The sequence below is a fragment of the Manis pentadactyla genome, chromosome 4 (genome assembly GCF_030020395.1).
Source record: "Manis pentadactyla isolate mManPen7 chromosome 4, mManPen7.hap1, whole genome shotgun sequence".
Classification (NCBI taxonomy): domain Eukaryota; kingdom Metazoa; phylum Chordata; class Mammalia; order Pholidota; family Manidae; genus Manis; species Manis pentadactyla.
The window spans coordinates 58,237,555-58,260,731 of NC_080022.1; the positions used below are offsets into that span (position 1 = coordinate 58,237,555).

General features: G+C 35.5%; 1 protein-coding gene across 4 annotated transcripts in view; it reads left to right on the top strand.

Moving 5' to 3' along the window:
* Positions 1-23,177, top strand: part of LRRC7 (leucine rich repeat containing 7) — a 496,164-nt gene that overhangs the window by 388,406 nt on the left and 84,581 nt on the right. For all 4 annotated transcript variants that reach the window (XM_036890160.2, XM_057500317.1, XM_036890162.2 and 1 more), the window contains exons 16-21: positions 821-945; positions 2,961-3,209; positions 7,954-8,154; positions 16,175-16,286; positions 16,498-16,678; positions 18,262-19,942. In XM_036890160.2, coding sequence (XP_036746055.1) covers positions 821-945; positions 2,961-3,209; positions 7,954-8,154; positions 16,175-16,286; positions 16,498-16,678; positions 18,262-19,942 — 2,549 coding nt within the window. The remainder of the gene's footprint in view (positions 1-820; positions 946-2,960; positions 3,210-7,953; positions 8,155-16,174; positions 16,287-16,497; positions 16,679-18,261; positions 19,943-23,177) is intronic.

Below are 23,177 nucleotides of genomic sequence, written 5' to 3' on the forward strand. Positions count from 1 at the left end.
TATTACATTTTCATGAGATCTTCACAAAAGTATTACAAAGAACAAATTACCATTAGTCTACATTTTGATGGAAATCAAAGATTTATAAGCCCTTTCTTTCCCTGTGAATTTGAGGCACACTCAGACTAATTTGGACTTTAATGTTAAAAACCAGATTTTCCACACCTGTTTAACTCTAGAAACAAATTTCCCTCTATTTCACTGCCCTAGATATGCACAGCGAAAAAAAAAAAAAAGACTGCAATCTTAGACACTTTATTGAAAAACCAATGTTATGTAGTACCTTTTATAAAATTCTAATAGAGTTTAGTGGTTACAAATATGAACTCTAATCACACAGACAGGGAATAGAATCCTGCATTGGCCACAAAGAAAATGCATGACTGAGCAAATCTCTTAAAACTCAGCTACAGTTTTCTCATTTAAACTGAGGATGACAGTAGAACCACCATTGTGCTGTTGTGAAGATAAAAAGAGATAATGTTTTAAAATGCTTAGTCCAGCTTTCTCTACTGTTAGTGTTACTCTCTGGAGAGCCCATTCCCTACCCTGGACAACTCCCCAATCCCAGTAATAATTAATGCATACTTAGGAAAGCTGAATTTGAGTTAAGATGTTAAAAGACCATTTAACAAAAACAAGGGAATTGTATCCCTTCTTTTCTCTTTCCTTCTTTCTTTTTCTCTTTATTTACTTATTTCTTTACTTTTCCTCTTTCTTTTCTTATTTTTTGTATTTTTTGGTAGTGCTTTTTGCCATTTTTTGCTAACAACACTTTATGTTAAAAAAAAAACAATAATACTTTGGAATCTAACTGTAGATTTCCAGTCGGACAGTGACAGCTTTAACCCTACTCTGTGGGAAGAGCAGAGACAACAACGTATGACTGTTGCCTTTGAATTTGAAGAAAAAAAGGAAGATGATGAAAATGCTGGGAAAGTTAAGGTGAACCTTTTAAAATATTTTAAAAATAAAAAGTATGCATTTTGTTTATCCACTGCTATGTTCAAATAGACTTTGGGACAAATTGCATGACCTCTGCTAGAAGGTCAGATACATCTTCAAGTCTTATGGTGGCACCTTTCATTATAGTAGGATAGTAATTTTGGAAGCATTGGTGTGCTTCAGAATGAGACTAATTCCCAGTTCTGACTGAACAAATTTGATATGCCACCCCATCTTGTGGAATAACAACAGGAAAGAGATTCAAGGTGAGAAAAAGCAAAACAAATAAATCTGGGTGATAGGCTTTGCCTAAGCATCTCAGTACATCTTTGAAACACTGAAATGGTTTTCTCTTAATCACCGAGCAAGGCATTATTCAGATTGTGTGAAGCCAAAATACACATTTTTGGGAGAAGCAATGGATTAATATTACATTGGCATTAAAATCTCTGAGGGATTTTATGTCCCTGGGGTATAAGAGTAGAATGTGTGAGTTTTCTTAAATGTGAATAAAAGTTTTAAAGGAGGTGAGTGCAGGTGATGTTGCTTAAGGAAAAAAAACTTCAATTTTTCACAAGAAAACATACTTTTAAAAATCTTTTATTGAAACTAATCTAACAAGGTTGAATTTTAAAATCTGTATTTCTCCATTATTTAAATTTGAAAATATCAGAATTGACATGGATTCTATCAACATCAGATCTTCTTGTTATCATCATGGCAACATCTTGAATCTCTCACTAATTGTTGTGGTATTATTTGTGCACTTTTTCCATCATGGGTACTAACAGCTCTCACTCTTAGTGAATTATGTCCTAAATAATTGTATATGCTCCTATTAATAGATCTAGATTGTGTGATGTGTTCTTCTTTTCTGTCCCCTCATTCCCATTTTCTAAACTTTTTCCTTAAACCAGCATACTCTAGAATATTAAGAGAATTACACAGGAAGGTAATGGACAAGTCCTTCCTATATCATTGTGGAGAGCCCAAATAAAAATGACAGTTTTGTTAAAGATTTGGGTTTAAAAAAGAAATAATGTTTCTGAATACTTGGATAGTGCTATCTAATAACCAAAGAGACATTTTTTAAACTTATGAATTCCTAGAAAACATAATGCTAAACTAAAAATAAACAAAGACCTTTAGAACATTTCAGTTCTTCTTTTAAGGATTTTGTATGTTAAATCCAGAAACAATGGATGATGCATTCTATACTGGACCTCTGATTCATTCTTTTACTTCATTAAATACCAAAAACTACATACTTCTTCCTAAAAAGATATATTCAAGGGATCCAAGAAAAAAAGAGTGTATTTGATGTACTCTGGTATGTGTGTCAAGGAAAACATAAAATATAGTAAATGCAAACAGTTATTTAGAAGCCCTGTTTGTGTGTTATGTGATAAGGTATGTTTATCATGAGAGTAGGTTCATTATACTTTAGAGAGTATTTTATTTATGTTTATTTATATTTGGTTATTTCTATCTTGGTGAAACAGTAAGTGTTTCAAAATCTCAGACTGCTTGGCTTTGACTAATTTGAATATTTCCAGTGCCATGGGCTATTGGACAAATTAGAACACAAACAAACTTCTAAATAAATCATCATGGAAGTATGATGAATGGAATATACTGGAATCTTACACTAAATTAACACTTTCTGGTTCATTACATGTACATTAAACTTAGCACCATTTGACCTTTAATTTATGTAAAATTTAAAAAGGAACCACTGACCTATGCCATCAACTTCCAAATGGACTAGAGTATAATGCCCTACTTAGAGTGTGTATAGTATAGTATGAATGCTGCAGAGTGTGAAAAATTTAGCTTCATATGATATTGGTACTATTTTATTACAAAGAGTTAAAAACTACTTTTCTTATGGTTGTTTAAAATGCATTACCCAGAGTGAAAAAACAAACAAACACAGGAATAGAAAAATGATAAAATGAAAGTATTGCTACAGTGCTCCTCTTTCTCCCAGAAAATGGAGATTCCTTCTCCCACAGGATCACTCCTGCCAAGCCCCCTGGGAAAGGGGCCAGCGTGGGATTACTCTCCAACCTGCCAGACTGTCTGGCGATTGCTGCACACCATGGGCCAGGTGTGATCAGCAGATCCCAGATATGCCCGTCCCCCCGAATGACCCCCCGCTGGCATGGGGTTGTGTAAGTGGCCTCCAGCAGGACAGGAGCATGTGCACTCCATTGCCAGCTGCAGCACAGCCCACCACTCTTCCCTCTCTAAGTGGCAGACAGGTAGGCCTAGGTGTTTGAGGTAGGAGAATCCCCCATGTAGAGGCAACCTTGAAACTGGTTTATGGGGTATGTTCTGCATGATTTGGGGTAAGAAGTGTTGACCATATAAAACCTTCCAATTGCCAATGTTTGATCCCGAATAATTTTTTGTGCCTTGACATTGGTAATGGGGTGGGGAGAACTGAGTCAGAGGGGAGGAAACATTAACATGAGGTGCTTAAGGGTGGGATATCTGGCATGTTTTTTGAGTTGGGTGCTTCATTTTTATTTATGCTTTTATTTTGTAAAGATTTTTTCTTTAATTTTTGGGGGATACCAATAGTCGGCAGAATGTTGATGACACTGTTGATACTATCTAAATTGTCCCCACACATACACACCTTTTTTTTTTGTAATATCAATTCTGAAGCAGATTAAATAACTAAAACTTGATTGTTAAAATAGCATGAGATTTGAATTGAGATTTGCTGAGAATGGACTTTGAGTACAAAGATAAACATCTTTTGAAAAGCATTAATTTCCCTTTAATTTGAAGGTACAGATGATGAGAATTCCTATAAGAGAAGATTGGTTTGGGAGTTGTGGCAAATAGGGCTTTCTTATATCAGTGGGTTGGGTGTTTAAGAGTTTAATGAAAGAAAAAGTCTCAATGGGATGTGAAAGAACACTGTATTTTTGTAAACCTTATCATCCACATGTAATGGACTAGATTCTTATTCTGTCTTATATTCTTAGTACAATATAAGGCAAGCTGAGAATCCTAACTAAAACTACCACAGGTTTCCTTTCTTTGTAAAATGTTCCAATTAATTTCTAGAAGAAGATATTTAACAATCAAGTCAAAGCATTTAACTATTATTTCTCTTACTGGAATTGATAATCACATCAAATGAATATTTAATCATTATATAAGAAAACCACAATTTTGTGTGAATTTGAGATATTATTTCTAAATGCCCAGCTATTAATTCTCTTCATGGCTAAGTTTTTGTGGGTCTCCAACATCTTGCAACTGCTATTTGCATTTACTGCACTTTATTTAGATCTGAAATACATAGAATGTTGTGGTACATTTCTATTTTCCAAAATTAAAATAAATAACATTTTGGTAAAAATCTTTCATTTTAATAAAGTGTATATGTAAAATGAGCAAATACTTTATGGTGAGTGACACAGAAAACATTTTGACATTTTTCCCACCTCCCTGTGTACTAAATTAATTTACATATTTTTCAGCCCACATTTCTAGCCTATATATTTAAAAATGTAGAGAAACTGCTTTTGTATTTGGGCATTACTGAACTATTAATATAAATGTGTTTATGATCATGTTTGCTCATTTCTGAATCACTGCACACATGAGTTGGAAAGTAAGAAGGCAAAACAATTTGTAGATGTCTATCAAATACAGTTTTACATATTTGTTACCAACATAATAAATGATAAAGTATTATAGCTGCATTTAAAAAGAAATTATAAAATATGTGTTAGCTTTGTGCTTTAAAAAATTAAAACTATCTTTTCATTTAAGTCAATAAAATTCACATTTTAGACTTACACGATTTCTTCCACAAGATTGTGCAAATAGGTGCTGCACCTAAACCAGAGAATAGTTCTGAACTAAGTGACACTACAATAACAAAAGGTTTGAAGTCAAAGAGCGGCATGAATCTGGGCTTTGCCACCTATAGCTATATGACTAGGGCAAGTAATTTACACTGTTTCAGCCCCTGTTTTCTTCCTGGAAAATGGGAACAAATGCTATAATGGGTTGTGAAACTGAAATGAAATTTAATTATAATTAATTATAAATTAACATTATTAATTATAATCATTTTTGTTTACATTTAAATATATGTAATTAATAAAATAAATATTATTTGTTATATAAATAACTAATAATAAATATCCCTATAAAACATTTCACAAGATGCCTGGCACATGGCAGATACTGAATAACAAACAGTTGCTGCTGCATACAATTTGAAAAATAATCCCAACAGTTACAGGTATTATGGTTAGACATACATATATATATATACACACACATATATATATATATGTGTGTGTATATATATATTTGGTAGAATTTAGATTGCCAAAAGAGTCCAGATTTTAAAAATCTGTAAGTAGAAGTTGTTATTAGAAATAGTATCTAATCCCTGCATAGAATTTATAAATTTTCAAATGACTTTCACACTTCTTACCTCATTTTAGTTCTAGATTAACCCATGACTTTATCCTTCCCATTTTACGTGAGTAGAAACTGGACAGAAAGATCAGTGGTTGATAAATTTGGGGGATAAATCTGTGACTTAAATTTAGGTCTTCTGAGTCCAAGTCAAGTAAGTTCTGCGGTAAATGGGAAACAAGGAGCTTAACGTCTAGGTGGAACAAACCCAAGTTTTATGAGACCTGAGCCTCCAGAGTTTGGAGAGGGGCCTCTTTAAGGAAAAAATATATAAAATAACCATGTAATTACATAAACAGTGCCTCTCAGGAGGCTTTAGAAAGAGCCCATGGAGAGGACAGTCCCTAAAGCATAAGCTTCATTAGCTTCATGGCAAATCTGCTTCTGTTTCTAGATTTAAATATTTTTAGAGATAAAATACTCAAACATATTCTATTGATGTGACCAAAATATCACATTAACTTGCTTATAAATAGCAGGAAAATATAACCATGGCCATTAGTAAATACTTATCTAATTGTAAGAGATGACATATAACATCTACAAAAAATGGATTGCAGTATTCAATGAATTATTTAAGTCAGTTAAGGAAGAACACCTTTTTTTTGCCTTTGATTAAATTTAGAAATGTAATTTTATCATTGAGGATTTTTAAGGTGCATAGAGTTGTAATTCAACACCCTATTGGAAAAAATTATTTTTAATTCATATACCATTATTAAAAATTTAAAAATATTCTTAATTGGCATAATAACCATGCCATTCTATAATTTATATTTTTTAAATGTAATTTTTGGACTTTTAGCTCTTTGATAGCAAGTACTTTTTTAAAAGTTCAACAATTTAATTTAAAACTTATGTTTCATTTGTGACTAACATTTTTAATACCAATTTGAACAGATCCAAGAATGCATGGATCCCAGTGGACTTTATTTAGCATGGATATCATTCTTTTTATATTTATTTAAGAATGCATTATAAATTAAGTGCCTTGAAATATATTGATATAACATTCTAACAATTTATAATTTTTTTTCTTGGGCTATATTTTTATGGCTTTATTTCCATATGTATCAACTTCATCCTTATTTGTTTGGGAATTTAAAAGATTAAATTACATTTAAACAATATAGCTAACAAAATTACCTGGTTTCCATCAGCTTTCCAAAAACGTATTGGAAAAACAATTTTGTGTTTTTAGTACTGAAAGGAATGTTAGACATTATCTAGTGGAATCTACTGCCTGTATATTTGCTGTGGAAAATGAGCCACAAGGAAGAAATACTAGATTAGCAAAGTTGGTGGATTTGCTAACTGCAGATGAGCCTAAGTGCTTGAATTCGTATTTACAATCCTCAGATCTATACCACCATCAGCTTCTTACATGCCATGAGTTACGTGGGGGTGGTGGGGTGGGTATGTGTGTGCCCTGCCCTCTTTCTCCTTTTCTGTCCCTTTCTCACTCCTACTCCTTCAGCTTCTCCTCCACCTTCTCCCCTCCCGCCACCCATCCTCACACACACTTGCCACAGGCGCATCCTCACCACACTCACATAAACCATTTCAGGTTGCACAGTTGGTTCTCCTCAGATGCAAAAAGGCATGGAATAAATCAGGCTAAGTAAATCTGCCTCTTGTTTTTCCTCCCATTCCCTCTTAATCGGTATGGATAATTTAATACCAATTCCATGTTATATTAAAAGTTTTCTGATGGTAGGATATTCTACATGGAATGTCTGTTTTATCTCTCTAAATTAAATGTGAAGAATCATTAATATATACGTTCCCTAAAGTCAGATTGATAACCCAAAGATGACTTCAAGAATAGAAATAAATATCTGGATAAGCATAAGACAAAGTTTACATGCTTACCCTAGAATATCTTTAAAAAAGGGTTTCAATTTTTTATTTCTCTTTATCATAACCATGTTACTTTATTAGGATAAAATCTTAATGTAAAAGCCACCCTGAAACATAATTTTTTAGGTTTTAACAAGACTTCGGTACCCTACCTTTCCATGTACCATGCTAACTTACATAGCTGATAGATATTTGGTAACAGATACTGTCAACCCCTCATTTCTCCAATACTTGAAGAGTCTACTTATAAATCTTTTGGAGTGTCCTCCACTCTCCTGCATTGCTACTCCAAAGATATTTTTAACATCAAAATAATGACATAAATCAGATAAGGAAGGGAACAGTCTCTAACGTATAAAGGCAGCCGATAGTAAGTAACTTGATTAAATCTTTCAGTACCACTCATTTAAGTGTTTGACCTACTGCTGTTTCAACCATTTATGCAGTAGGTCTAAAGAAAGGATATAATCCAAACTTTCTTTAATCTAGAAGTGTGGGCAGGGGTGGGGAGATGTCCCACGAGGCTGAATGTGAAAAGAACCCTACACATTCTCCTCCGCAGCAGTTTCTCAGCCAGCTCAACACTCACTATATTGCATTTGGTTATATACTACTGCACATAAAATGGAGTCGTTTTGTGAATATGCTTGCTGAAGGTATTTTTACGTTCAATTTCTTTTTATAAACTTCTAGGTTGAAATAAACCTAAAACGATATCCAACTCCTTACCCAGAGGATTTAAAGACTATGGTAAAATCTGTTCAAAATCTGGTGGGTAAGCCAAGCCATGGAATGCGTATTGAGAATTCAAATCCAACTGCTAACACGGAGCAAACTGTGAAAGAAAAATATGAACACAAGTGGCCTGTGGCCCCAAAGGAGATTACAGTGGAGGTATTTCAAGGTTATTGGTAATTGCCAGTGTGGTTTGGATTTTTTGGAATTACTACATATTTTTTTTTTTTTACTGATCAGCTCTTTCTTGATAAGTTCAATTTTTTTCCCTAAAATGTGAGTCTTTCTAGTCTTTCAAATGATGAGGGTTGCATTTAATAAATCAAAAATAAATGACACCCTTATGGCCTAAGAAAATTGACATAGCTCCAAAAGTTCCAGTATACAGAAGGAATAATCTGCTCCCCCAGCTAGGCCTGGCCAGTAAATGCATTATATAATTTTCATGATATTCTTCTTTTGGCTATCCCAGACTTTTATTGTGAGTTATTAGAAAAGGCTAAATGAATATTTTTTTTATTCTGCAAATCTCAGTAAAATTCCTGATCAGATTCAGAGCCAATTTTTTTTTAATGTTTTTTGTATTTGGGTTACAACCTTTATAGGAAACTATTATGGAAAAAAAAGGGAAGATAACTTTGAAATTTAGCTTTTTGGCATCTAGTGAAGCTTTATTCCTATATTTCAGAATGAATTAGATATTCATCCTTATCATGTAGTCGGACAAGAATTCAATCACATTTATGTCACCTCTGTATTGTCTCATCAACTCTTCAGCTAACTTGGTTATCACTGTTTTATCTTCATTAGAAACATAATTGGTATGAGTACATCTAGAAGTTACTGTACCTGCTTCTCAAAAATCTAGACAGGCAAAACTCTTTTACAAATCTGCATTTCAAAGCATCAGTTGGTTCCATTGATTAAACACCAACCACATATTCAGCACTGTGCTAAACACTGTGAGAGAGAGAAAAGAAATATAAAATGTGTGCATAGTCCCCAAATAATTCAGAGCCTAGCCAGATAAATTTAACACAGATGAAGTGATTAGGGAACATACTATATAAAATTTGACCATAATATGACCACATGGCAGGTACATAAAAGAGAATATAATACTCTAAGAAACTGGGAGATAAGCAATCACTTCCAATTAGATAAAAAGTAATGTGAAATAGTTTAAAGTTGAACTGCATATTAATAATTGCGTGATTCTTTTAAAGTCAAAAGCAGAAGGCTTCCAGGCAAAGGGAAAAGCTTGAGCAAAAATAAGCATGGTGTGCACTCTCGCGAGTGGAGGTCCAAGCCTGCCCCACAAGACAGGGATACAGCTGGATATCTAGGGAAGAAAATTTAAGTAAATACATATTCGTTTTCATTACTTCTTCTCTTTTGCTTATAAAATAAGTATTATTGTAGCTTTTCCCTTCCAAAGTATAGCAGATAAGCTAAGCAGAGCAATACTCTTTTCTTTTATGTCTACAATATTGCAGTAATATACAATGCAAGAAAACCAACACTTAGGGACACACTAAATACATATATGCTTTGTATTTAAATTTCATGTAATCACAGTTCAACATCCAAAATCCTGTTAGATCATGATAATTCATAAACTGAGTAATTTTACTACAAAATAAGAAAGTCCTAAAATTGCTTAATATAGAGATGGCACAGGTGAGGTAAGGGAAAGATGGCTTTGGTCATAAATTTCATAATAATCCTAGTAGAGAAAACAAATCTTCAAATTGCCCCACCTTAAGTTTAATAAATCCAAAATTAAATTGAATGTTTCTCCCTCAAATTTGCTTCTGCTCCTGTATTCCTGATCTTGATCTCAGCTGGCACCGCTATCTACCAGTTCACTCAAGGAAGAAATTTGGGAGGTGTCCTGATTTCTTTTTCCTTCTTTCTCTGCACTGCCTTCCCCTTCGAAGCCATCACCAAAGCCTATATGTGTTCATCTAGCTGTATCTCCTCTACTCCTCAGGCCCTCAATTCAGTCCTGCATTACTGTAAAAACTGTCCGTTTATTGATTTCCCTTGTCCCCAGGTCCCTCACAGCCTTAAGAGTTATCTTTTTACTCTTATGGTCCTTAAAAGCACTGTAGTGGCTTTGCATTGCCTATTTAAGCTTCTTAATTAGCTAGAGAAGCCAATCTAAATAGGGGTAAGATTGGAGCTCAGCTTTCAGTTTCATATTTATTTCTGAGATAACTCTCACCCTTTTGTAGTTTTCTTCCATTTGGCTTTTTCCTCCTGAGGTGAAGAAATTTCACTGGTAATTTCAGTACTTTTTCTAAAATAGAGATTCTAGATCTTTTCCCAAATTTTAGCCATCCTAAAGCAAGGAGAAGCTGTTACTTTCTGCATTATCCTCTCTTCTCAAGTTACTGTACCCAAATTAAAGGTCCACACTGCATATTTTCAACTTCCAGATATAATAAATACAGATAACCAAATATCTAGCTGATCAGTGTATATTAAGCATTTTTATGGTATGTTTTGCCTGTATTCCATTTTTGAGTAATTATTTAGTTCCTACTTTCAAGAATGTAGAAGGTATCACATGCTGCATGATATATTTATCTATGTGGTTAAATTTGGAAAAGTAAGAACAACCAAATAATAGAAGTAGGCAGAACCAGAAGCAGATAACAGAAAGAAAAACAAGATAAATAGATTATAAATGCAGCAGAAAAAGAGGAAAAGGGAAAGGGAGAGGTAAATCAACATGTGTTGATCACTTTCTATTTGCCAACCTTATGCCAAGAGTTTTAACATGTGCTGGACAGAGAACGCAGCTGGGAGGGCCATATGAACCAGGACGATGAAAAACAGGAAGGGTCCCTTCTGCACTCAGTTTCCTTTATACTTGCCTTGTAGAGTTTGTGTTTGCTTTTCCCCCAGTATCTTAGTCCATTCAAGCTGCTATAAGAGAACATCAGAGACTGAGTGGCCGATAATAAACAAAAAACATGTAACTTCCACAGTTCCGGAGACTGAGGATTCCCAGATGGAGGCACCAGCAGATTCAGTGTCTGATCAAGGCCTGATTTCTGGTTTAGAGATGGATCTTCTCTCTGTGACCTCACGTGGCAGAAGGTGCCAAGGGGTGCTCTGGGGTCTCTTTTGTAATGGCACTAATCTCATTCATGAGGGCTCTACCTTCATAACCTAATGACATCCCGAAGACCCCACCTCCAAATACCATCACACAGATGTCAACATACAGATTTGGAGGGGACACAAACCTTCAGCCTGTAGCACCCAGTTCTTTTTATGTCTAGCATTCCCTCATCCTTCAACGTTCAGCGTAAAGACCACCTCGGCAGGAAGGCCTTCCCTGATCAACCTGCTCAGGAGGACCCTCTGGTTTTCTCTATCACATCACCTTATTTATCTGCATTAAATACAGTAAAAATACTTATGATTATTTTGTTTATAAACTGTGAGTTTTCATGAGGGCAAGGGTATGTCTGTCTTGTCTACCATTGTCCTCCCAGTGTCTAGCACAGTGCCTGGTACAGAGTAGAGGCACAGTAAATTCCTGTTGAATAAGTGAATGATTGATATAGGCAAGTGTACTCTGGTAACACGTCTGTCTCTCCATCCAATTAGAGGTTCATTGGAAGCAAAGACCATGTCTCTGAGTTTTTGTTGAATTAATGATTCATTTAGTGTTTGCTGTCATACCTGTCCATATTTCATCACCAGTGTATTGAATGACTTGTATTTAACAACAGCCATCAACCAATGGCCAGTAAATTGAAATCCTTCCTAACTCTGATTATCTAATACTTTATATTATGCATTAATTTCTTAATCGAATATGAATGAAGGTAAAATGTTATGAGGGAGAATATTGTGGAGGGAGGAAGGCAGAAAAAGAGGAGGGGAGGAGGGAATGAGAATAGTACAGTGAATAAAACTGTGACACAAGTAAAGGCTTAGCGATTCCTAAACTCTTGCCTTTTGTATCTTGGTAATGTTGTTACAAGGACCATGGACAAAAAGAAATACCTAACAATTCCATTTATTAAGTGGTTAGTTTTGAACAGCTTAAGAAATATTTATGCCCTATGTAGTGGTCATTTGAAAAATAATCCACTTAAGTTGAAAAAGAAATAATACTTTCATTTCATTCTTAAATAACTAAAACTATTTATTAATGAAATGGGTGCACTTGTTGGACACCACCTACCTCCTCCAACGTTGGAATCATGTTGGACTCTACAACTCTAATTTTGACTTCACATTGGTTTTCAAGTGGCACCTGGATTTTTAATCCCAGCAACCACCAAAAACACAACATCATGAAGACCCTTATCAAAAGGAATATGCAATCGAAAGTTGAAACTGAGAGCTACTAGTTCACACAGTATCTGACTGATGCCAGGCATTGCTTTGTTTCCCTCAGGTATTTAAAATAACCCATGTATCCTTGTGAATTAGCAACAGTACCACAGATGCCTCAGAGCACAGTTCAGGAACAAGGACAAGAGCTTTGAAGTCTCACAGACATTAACTCAGATCTTGATTCTACCTTGTTGTCAATTGTGTGTGACCTTGACAAGTCACTGAAAGTTTTCTGAACCTTGGCTGCTTTTATCTTTAAAAATTCAGATAATAGTAACAGAGTTTTTGTAGAGATGTAAGCAAATATATCAAGCTCCAAGCTCAGTTATTGGTACAGAGAAAAACTATAGCACATGATAATTCTCTCCCCCTCCATAAGATAATTTTCTCCCCTTCTGCCCCACCTTCCTTTAGTCCTTCTATGAGACACAGCCTTGCATTACAGAAAACTTAGTAGAGACCTGTTCACCATGTCTATCATGTTCGTGAAAGTTCTGGATTTTTCCCTTTGTTAAGAGACTCAGTCCGGTTTCTTTCTATAGAGGAACCACATATTTCTCCTGGAAACAGAGAATGGTAATTACCCTTGAAAACATCGTTAAATGCTTTAATTAATACTACACCTTACCCCAAGGTATTTTTTCTCTTTGACTCTACCTTAAGTTCCCTTTACTACAGCAGTAGCAGCCAAGATTTAGTTTTAATAAGGGAAGGGCAATGGGTTAAAAAAAAAAAAGGGTTTTACCTTTTCTTTCCCTTCCACTTTTGTCTCCTCAAAAGAAATATGGCTCAATGTGCTTATAATGGGACCCCCACTAAATTTGAATCCCTACCACATAACTTGCACTGTCTTCAACACAGATGTAGTTTCAAAAGCTTTACCCACTTTTCCAACAAGAACCTGATTCCTCTAGAACCCATTAAAAGAATGTATAGACGCAAAGTCAGTGATCAGTTTCCTTTTTTGGACAGTTAACTTTGCCTGTTCTATGAAGCCCACTTGAGAATCAAGCTTTCTTAGCATAGATAATATAACACACAGTGTCACACAGAAGACTTTCAAATGGGACAGATCTCAGTTCAATTCCTGATTCTACTACTTAAGTTTGTGACTTTGAATTATGACTACCTGAATTATGCCTCCATTTATTTATCTGTAAAACAAAGATGATGATAATAACTAACTTAATTTAAAAAACAAGGTATTACTTAAATAATTCCCAGGGATAATATATATAAAGTGTTGAGCATAGTAGCACAGTAGCAGACATGTAATGGGGTCTCCATAATTGATGGCCATTATAATCTTCATCAGAATCATTGTCATTCATTATCATCAGCAACCTCATCATTTTGCTCATAAAGATCAGAGGCTAACTGGGTCAGTGTAAGTACATTATTCTTGTTTCAGCAGTGTTACCTTTCTAAGTAGAGGACCACAGAACTCTATAGAAGAGATACATATATGAGGAGTTGATATCATTCTCTCTTTCTAACTACTAGGGCTCCATTGAAGTAAAAATAGAAATTCTTGAACAGAGTCAGAGACTTAAGTCTGAGTTATACCATAACTACCATGCTGAGCTCCAGTCAATTTGGGGGCACAGATTTGAACGTTTGATCTATATGTACACAATAACTTGAGCACTGATTACATAAGGCATAGGAAAAATATAGTGAAACCCTCAAATATTTTTACATTTCTGGGCTTGTACAACTCTTTGTTTTGTTAATGAAAATGAAATTCCTATGCTCCTATATTAAGTTTCATAAGAATATTTCCTTTTTAAAGTATTATTTCAACAAATAAGCTACATTTAGATTCATAAACTGTTAGTACTAGACAGGAATTAGCATTAATTCCTATTATCTATTACCTTCATTTTCTGATGAATATAGTCCAGAAAGGAACATTGGCTTTCCCAAGGTAACCTAATTAATAAATAATAAAGCAGAAACAGAATAAAAATATGTCACCCTATAATTGAAATATTTTTGACAAATCTTAACATATTTTATGCCTTTTGTTGCATCATTTCTTAAATGTGCATCTACTTCTACTTATAAATTTCTGCAAAGATGTGTAAATGCTTTTAGTCTTTATTCTATCACCTTAAGACTTTATCATAAGTTTCTTATGCTTAACCTTTGAAGTAATTTTCAAAGTCCATGAAAATACAGTTTTCCCTCTTCATCTCCAGAATTTCCATCAATCCCACTCTCTTTCCTATCCTTCTTCAAATCTGATACTGCATTTTAAGTCTCTAATCTGCTCACAGCTCAGCTCTCCAGGAGGCAGCACAATATAAGGGAAAATCATCAGACTGAAACCCATGAGAATCCTGCCTCTATGCTAGATCTTTGTCTAATTATATATGTGAGCCTGGGCTTTGCTGAGCCTCAGAACCCACCTCTAGAAAATGATAGTGTTGGATTAGATGATCGTTTAGTCTGCTTCCACTGAAATATTCTCTTAAAAGAATTATTTTTTAATTAAGTATTCTCCTAATATAGTTAAATATTCTCTTAAAATAATTTAACAAGTATGAAATATATCCAGGTTTCTTACAGGCAAATATTCTCATACAGACCTAAAAAAAACAACCCAAAAGAGGATTTAAGCCAAGAGTTAAAGAAATGGATATTTTTTTGCAGTAAGCAAAGATGGATGGGAATCTGTCACTACGTGGGGCTTTAAAATTTATAATAAGAGTTTCTGATTATTACCAACCAATTTACTTATAAGGTGGGATCCATTTCATTTGTTACATGTTTTGTCCTCAATCATATTCTTTCTCTGATTTAAGAAAATGTTTCTAAAATGTGTTACATTAATGTTCCAAACTAACAAGTACTAGTGAATGAGAAAACTGAAAAATCTTCTTTGAATTCAAGTTAACTAAAGTTTAAAGAAAATAAGACAAAGACAAATGTCATGCATAAATTTATATCACTACTTACTCATGGGCATCGATGAGACTTTTATATGCAGAAGGAAGTGAGGATTTGGTCTTTTGTCTTCCCTAATGCTCTCTTTCTGGCTACCTGGAAATAATAATATGAATTAAAGAAGTTTAAAATTCATGTTTTTTTACATGTTCATTTCTCTTTATAAAGTTATATTCTTATACCAATGTTGCTAATTACACTCAATGAATGGATTTAGAATAAAGATTTAACAAGCTAGATTGATTGTGAGAAAATTAGAAACCTTAGGAAGAAGGCCTGATAGAACTAAATAAATTAAAGACAAGATCACTTGGGTAACAGTAGGAACTGAGAGGGCAGCTAGCAGTAAAAGCAGGATTTACCAGTCGTGCACCACTATGGCCAAGGATGAAAAAACTTTAGTTGGTCAGTGATACACTTTCCTCTTAGAACTCTTAAGCAAGTTCACCCCTTAGAACTCTTATGTGTGTATATATCATATATATGTATGTATTATATACTCATATATAGCTTATCATTCAGCCCTCTGCTGAATATATCTCATCTCAACTAGACTGTAAACTCCCAGAGAACATGGGTGACATTTTGTCTTTCTTTGGGACCTCCACAGTTATTTGCACAGTGCCAGACTATACACAGCATTCAAAAAATGACTAATGCTGATGATTGATGGACTCATTTAAATTAGAAAAAGAAAACATTTTAGTGCTTACCTCAGAGATAGACATGATTCACTTCTCCCAGTGCTCTACAGTGAATTAATTTTAGAGCCCCATCTTTAAATCTGAGCCAAATAAAGATATTGCCATTTTGGTTAACCAATGTTTAAATGTTTACTTTCCTTGTCCTGTATTATTATATCTCTCAGGATTCTTTTGTTCATCCAGCTAATGAAATGAGGATTGGGGAACTTCACCCTTCATTAGCTGAGACTCCTCTATACCCACCCAAACTTGTTCTGCTAGGGAAGGACAAAAAAGGTAACAGTGTGAACCTGAAGTGGAAAATATGCCACAAATGCATGTGCATGATGAATCATCAGCTGTAAATTATTATACACCATGGTCTATAGAAATATTTTACAAATATGTATTCTGACATTAATTGGTATGCTGTTTTCATACTTGGCTATTCTGTGTTTATAATTGTCAATGTTCATGGCACTATAATATTTTCCCCTTTACATTTCAGAATCAACTGATGAGTCTGAAGTTGACAAAACTCACTGTCTGAATAACAGTGTTTCCTCAGGCACTTACTCAGACTACTCACCTTCCCAGGCTTCCTCAGGATCCTCTAACACCCGGGTTAAAGTGGGGTCCTTGCAGACAACAGCTAAAGATGCAGTACATAATTCTTTGTGGGGTAACAGGTGTGTTTAGAATTCCCTCTTTTCTGTTCCCAAATGCTTATTTCCAGCAAGGTTTTAAAAAAATTGAATCATCTTTATTTTGTAATTGTATTCAGCACATGAGTGGCATAGAAAACAAAAGGGGCAGGTAAGCAAATGTTGTCCCCCTGAGATTTCCAAGAGTGAGTGAATCCATTGTATTCAGCAAAACCATTGTCTAAGGGAAAGGTGATAGGAAATTAACAGGCTGAGATGATAAGATGAAAAAAAATTTTTAATCAAAAGTAGTGTTTGTCTAATACTTAGGACACATTTGGGCATAACACAAAAGGAAATATTCAATACATTTTTCATTGTTATCATCAACATCATCACCATCATCATCATCATTCTATCGCCATCTGGGAAAGTTGAGAGATAAGTAAAATATTTAGTCTTTCCAAAATGGCTCCTATTCTGTATCACTTTCATTTTACAAATGAAAAAACAAAAGCCACAGAGCTCAGTAAAGTGACTCAGTGAGGTAGTACTTGCCTAGGTCTGATTCCCTTGTTTCATAACTTGCTATGCAGTTTTACACTACAAATAACAAATAAAAATCATTATATGATATAGATAGTAAGTGACTCTTACTCATATTTTACTGATAATATCACTAATACATTCTTTGGTAATTAATCGAAGAACTATTTCTACTCATCGGTGCCCATCATAACAATCTTACCACTTTCAGTTTATAAATTCATTATTTGTGATATAAGCTGAGATTAATTTAGGTACTTTTAAACATACTTCTTTTTCAATTTACAAAAGCACTTTAAAGTCCTTCTCTCACTGATAAAAATATATATAATTCAATATTATTAATGTGTGATGGTTTAGAATAAACTTATAAAAATGAGCTTCTTCTGGAGATACTGTGATCACTGGTATAAACTGCCAGTGACCAAACGTCATATATAATATGGTATAATGTCATTTACATTCTAGAAAAAGACATGTGAATGTGGCCCCTATACAATGGATTTAATGTCTTCAGTACACTTATTTCAAGGCAATTTGGATCCATTATAAATACCAAGTATTTACAAGACAGGTGTACTCAACCAATAGTTTAGAAATGTACTAAATCTATTCCAGGGATGGGAACCAGGAATCGGGTGGTTCTAATTACCAGATAGGTTTTAGGACCCCTTACTAAGGACCTATATATTTCTTTCATTCATTCATTCAACAAATATGTATTTAATACCTACTATATGCCAGGTACTATGCTAGGTCTGAAGAGAGAAAAAAAAAGCTCTGCCTTCATGAGTTTACTAACATTCTAGCAGAGGACACAAGGCACTACACGATAAGTGTCATAGGTAAGTAGATTACATAATATATTAGAAGGTGATGGTCACTACGAAGTAACCAAAGAGCAGAGCAAAAGGGTGGGTTTTTTGGGACATGAAATCATAAGCTATCTTACCCGTAAGTGAGGTTTGGATGAATGATCCGTTAAACAAAGGATTGTGAAATTCTTGGCTGCTTGTTCTCTATCTGGCAAAGGCCCAGCTTTTCCTCACTTTCCTGTTTTTTCTTCCCCTTGTTTTCCGCAGGATCGCACAATCTTTCCCACAGCCTCTTGATTCAAAGCCATTACTCAGCCAGCGGGAGGCTGTGCCCCCGGGGAATCTCCCGCAGCGCCCTGACCGGCTGCCGATGAGTGATGCTTTCACCGACAACTGGACTGACAGCTCCCATTATGATAACACAGGGTTTGTCGCAGAGGAGACCACAGGCGAGAATGCCAACAGCAATCCTCTCCTAAATTCAAAATCCAGAAGCGCAGCTTCTCACAGTCGCAGGCCTTTGATTAGGCAGGATAGAATTGTTGGCGTTCCCCTGGAACTTGAGCAGTCTACACACAGACACACACCAGAAACAGAAGTGCCTCCTTCCAATCCTTGGCAGAATTGGACCAGAACCCCTAGTCCTTTTGAAGACAGGACCGCTTTCCCTTCCAAATTAGAGACAACCCCCACCACCAGCCCATTGCCTGAACGGAAAGAACATATAAAGGAGTCTGCTGAAATACCCAGTCCTTTTTCTCCGGGAGTACCATGGGAGTATCACGATTCCAATCCCAACAGGAGTCTTAGTAATGTCTTTTCTCAAATCCACTGCCGCCCAGAATCTTCTAAAGGTGTTATTTCCATTAGCAAAAGCACAGAGAGGCTTTCCCCACTAATGAAAGATATCAAATCCAATAAATTCAAAAAGTCACAGAGTATCGATGAGATTGACATTGGCACGTACAAGGTGTATAACATACCTCTAGAGAACTATGCTTCTGGGAGTGATCATTTAGGAAGCCATGAACGACCAGATAAAATGCTGGGACCAGAGCACGCTATGTCCAGCATGTCTCGAAGCCAGTCAGTCCCAATGCTGGATGACGAGATGCTCACGTACGGAAGTAGTAAAGGGCCACAACAACAAAAAGCTTCCATGACAAAAAAAGTCTATCAGTTTGACCAAAGCTTCAATCCCCAAGGAGCAGTGGAAGTTAAGGCCGAAAAGAGGATCCCGCCCCCTTTCCAACACAATTCTGAGTACGTTCAACAGCCCAGCAAAAACATAGCCAAGGATTTGGTTAGTCCGAGAGCTTACAGAGGATACGCACCAATGGAGCAAATGTTTTCATTTTCTCAGCCATCTGTTAGTGAGGATGCTGTGATGAATGCCCAGTTTGCAAGCCAAGGGGCCAGGGCAGGCTTCTTGAGAAGAGCCGACTCCCTGGCGAGTTCCACAGAAATGGCCATGTTTAGAAGGGTCAGTGAACCTCATGAGCTGCCTCCGAGTGATAGGTACGGCAGACCTCCATATAGGGGCGGTCTGGATCGCCAAAGCAGCGTTTCAGTGACTGAGTCCCAGTTCCTGAAAAGGAATGGCAGGTATGAAGACGAACACCCTTCATATCAAGAAGTGAAAGCTCAGGCGGGAAGTTTTCCGGTTAAAAACCTTACCCAAAGGAGGCCATTGTCTGCGAGAAGCTACAGTACAGAGAGTTACGGTGCCTCCCAAACCAGGCCAGTTTCAGCTAGGCCTACTATGGCAGCTCTTTTGGAAAAAATACCATCTGACTATAACTTGGGTAACTATGGTGACAAGCCATCAGATAACAGTGATATAAAGACGAGGCCTACTCCAGTGAAGGGAGAGGAGAGCTGTGGTAAAATGCCTGCAGACTGGAGACAACAGCTGCTTAGACATATAGAAGCTAGAAGGTTAGACAGGGTATGTTTGGCATTTCTCTGTAAGAATATCCCTCCTGCCTTTAGTTTTACTTTATTGGCATTTCTAAGCACATGTAGTGAAGCATGAACTACATGAATAACTAGATGATCAGCATTTTATTTATCTTTATATTGTGGGGAAATTGATCATAATAGGTTTTCATGGATATTGTTCAATGCTCTTTGAGCGTCCGTAACCTGTAGATGAATTATTTATCAAACCTAGTCTAAATATTGTTAGTAAGAAAGAATTCAACTCTATTATATGGGATGATGCTTCAATTGCTATCCAGCCATTAAGGCAAAATGCCTCTCCTAAGACCCAAAACTGTTCTCTTGTGACCTAAAGAGTGGGATTTTTATTGAATCTATTAAAAAAAGTGAGTTATTGTGCCCCTTTCTGCACAGACTCACTTACATTAAAGCCAGGTCTAATTTGTTTATCAAATTTGCATAGAGTGTCCCATACTGTGATGGGACTACTAAAGCTATTACCTCTAATGAGCAATAATATTCCCAGCAAGAAACAGAAAAATAAAAAAAGCAGAGATTGAATGCCCTCCTACACATAATTTTTAAAAAATCCTGCCATTTAGAATGCTGTGTTTTACATAGAAAGAAATGTTTAAACTAAAATTATACTACAGACAACAAAAGTAATGCTTTATGAAGACTACAGTACAAATTCGTATGTAAAAATAAAAAGGAAATTAATCCCGGTTCAGTTACTTAGTTACAATAAAGCATGGAACACACAGTGATTAAGGAGAGTAAAAAAAAAATACTGTATAAAGCCTAGAATTACTTTTTGTTGCCTGTTCATATCTCTCCAAGTCTGGTATTTCGTTGTCCAGAACTATGGTCAATTAACCATCATCTTGGAGCGTCCTTATAGCTTCTGTGGAGAGGGCTTTGTGTGCTCTGCACTGACCTCAGAATCTTAAGAGTCCTTTCTGTTATAATAGGGCCATTTGTTCTTATTTTCTGGGTTCAAGTGCTCAGTGTAAACTGAGGATCTAGGAAACAATATACGATTAGAATGTTTCACTCAATAGTTTTATTATTTTATTTGGTGTCCTGTTAAAAGCACAGGTCACTGTATTGATTTGATATATATTTCCTTAATATTGAACTTTGCGTTTTCAGGTGTACTCTTCTTAAATCATTATATTGTTTGTAGGTCGTGTCTACATGACAATACAACTATTTTTAGGGAAAGAGTGAACTAATGAATGTGAGTGTGGGTGTTAGTTTCTCAGTGTGGAAATTGGTTCTTCCTTGCAAAATATTTCATCAGAATGTCTGTTTCAAATAGGTGTGCTCAGTCCCACTGAAGGGAGACTCATCAAAGCCTCATGACTGGCTGTCAGTGGGAGACACCTGGTCGGTTGTCACCATGCCTTACCTCAAGTTATACCCTCCATGTAGACAGATAACTTGGAGGGCGAAAATATTTGGGGCCAAATAATACAGTACAGTTTGGAAACTCTGGCCTCGTGTAGACACGACCATACGTTAACAGGGTAAGATGAACTAGTCAAGAAAGGTTTAAGAAGCTTTTCGGAGCGTATGTACAATGACTAGTAATTTGAGGCAACAGAGGAGTGAGTGAAAACAAAGCATGAAAAAGAAAAGACAAAATTTTAAGCATTTGGTACCATCATTTATTTATTGGTTTCCTAGATAAATGGTTCTGCTCCTTCAATCAGAGTTACTGAAAAGTAGGTGACTCCTCTAGTTGGAGCGGGAATGTGGGGGGAAGAAACAGGACTGGGAAAGGAATCGGAATCAGTGGAAGTCCGGAGGCCCTGCCTGAACCAGATCCAGATAACTAAAAATAAACTCATGTATTTTCCATTGCTGTGATAACACCTCCCTTTTTAAATTAGTCTCCACATATCCTCTGTTTGTTTATAATGCCCTCAGTCTTTCTTTCTTTTAGAGCAATTTCAATGTATATGCAATAGCTTCACATTTAATTCCAAGAAATGAAATTACCTTAGAGAATTGCTTCAATCCACTGGATCCTGGAAGCTCAACCTCTTGTTTTCTCCAAGTAACATTTGTTTCCCCTTCTCAGTTGAGTTACTGAGCTTTTCAGGGTGTATCTTACTTAAAACTTTCCAGGTGCTCAACAAGATGAATTCAGGATACTGGAGCACAGATTTTTCTTATGTAAAACTAGTTTGGATATAGCTGTGCTACTTAACATTCTTTCCAAAGTCAGACTGCACCAGAGATGTGGTGTGCTTCCTTCCTTCCCGGTGAGGTTTAGTTGAGTGATTTGAACCCTGGAGATCAAATAGTGACTCTAAAAGCGATAAGGTCTTTGCCCATTTCTTATAAAAGTGAACTAACAACCTGGACATTAGATAAGCCAATAGCCCAACATATTTTGGTTAAACGTCTCGCTCAGTGTTGACCTTTAGAGGCAGCTAAAGATAAAGGATGCTTGTTTTTGCCTTTAGTTTGACCTCAAGGCTCATGCCTCCACTACAGAGCCCCACTGTGACTGAGAATATTTAAAATATGAACCCATATGTCTAAGACTGCTACTCATCTATAGGAACTGAGAGAGCACTAGACTGGAGTAATTTTAAACTTTAAAGAATCATTCAACTTCTAGATTGAAATGTTCAGTGTCCTTTTCAGTTTTGGCATGATGACAGTGAAAAAGCTCTGGATGAAATAATCATGGATCCATAACAAATATAATTAGTAGACAAGCACACCATTAAGAATATAATAGTCTTTCAGTTGAGTTCAGTGAAATTTGATGCTAAAAATTATTACTTTGCCAATAATTCCCTTAGAATAGAATAGCTACCTGCTGTTAATGTTCAATAATGTTCAGTTTTGTAAAAAAGTGTACTAAGTCAACTTCTGTAGATTTTTTTTCCAAAATAAGAGAATTAGTTAAAAGAGCTAAGTGCTATCAATTATTATATTTCCATAATAGGTGGAAAATGGGGATTATACTCACAGAAACTATTTGATGACAGGGCATACAAAAATGCTTTAATTTTTAAATGAAGTTTTGTAGAAAAAAGTTAACTATTTATCAGATACTTGGACTAGCTTTAGATGCACCTATTGACAGGTAGCCACAATGCAAATATCACCAGAGTGTTCTATAGGAATTTAGGTATATCAGATAAATAGTATTAATCATTCAAATCATAATTCCTTTAGTTTCATTATGAAATTTCTCTAGTTTAAAATGTAAATTTTAAGAA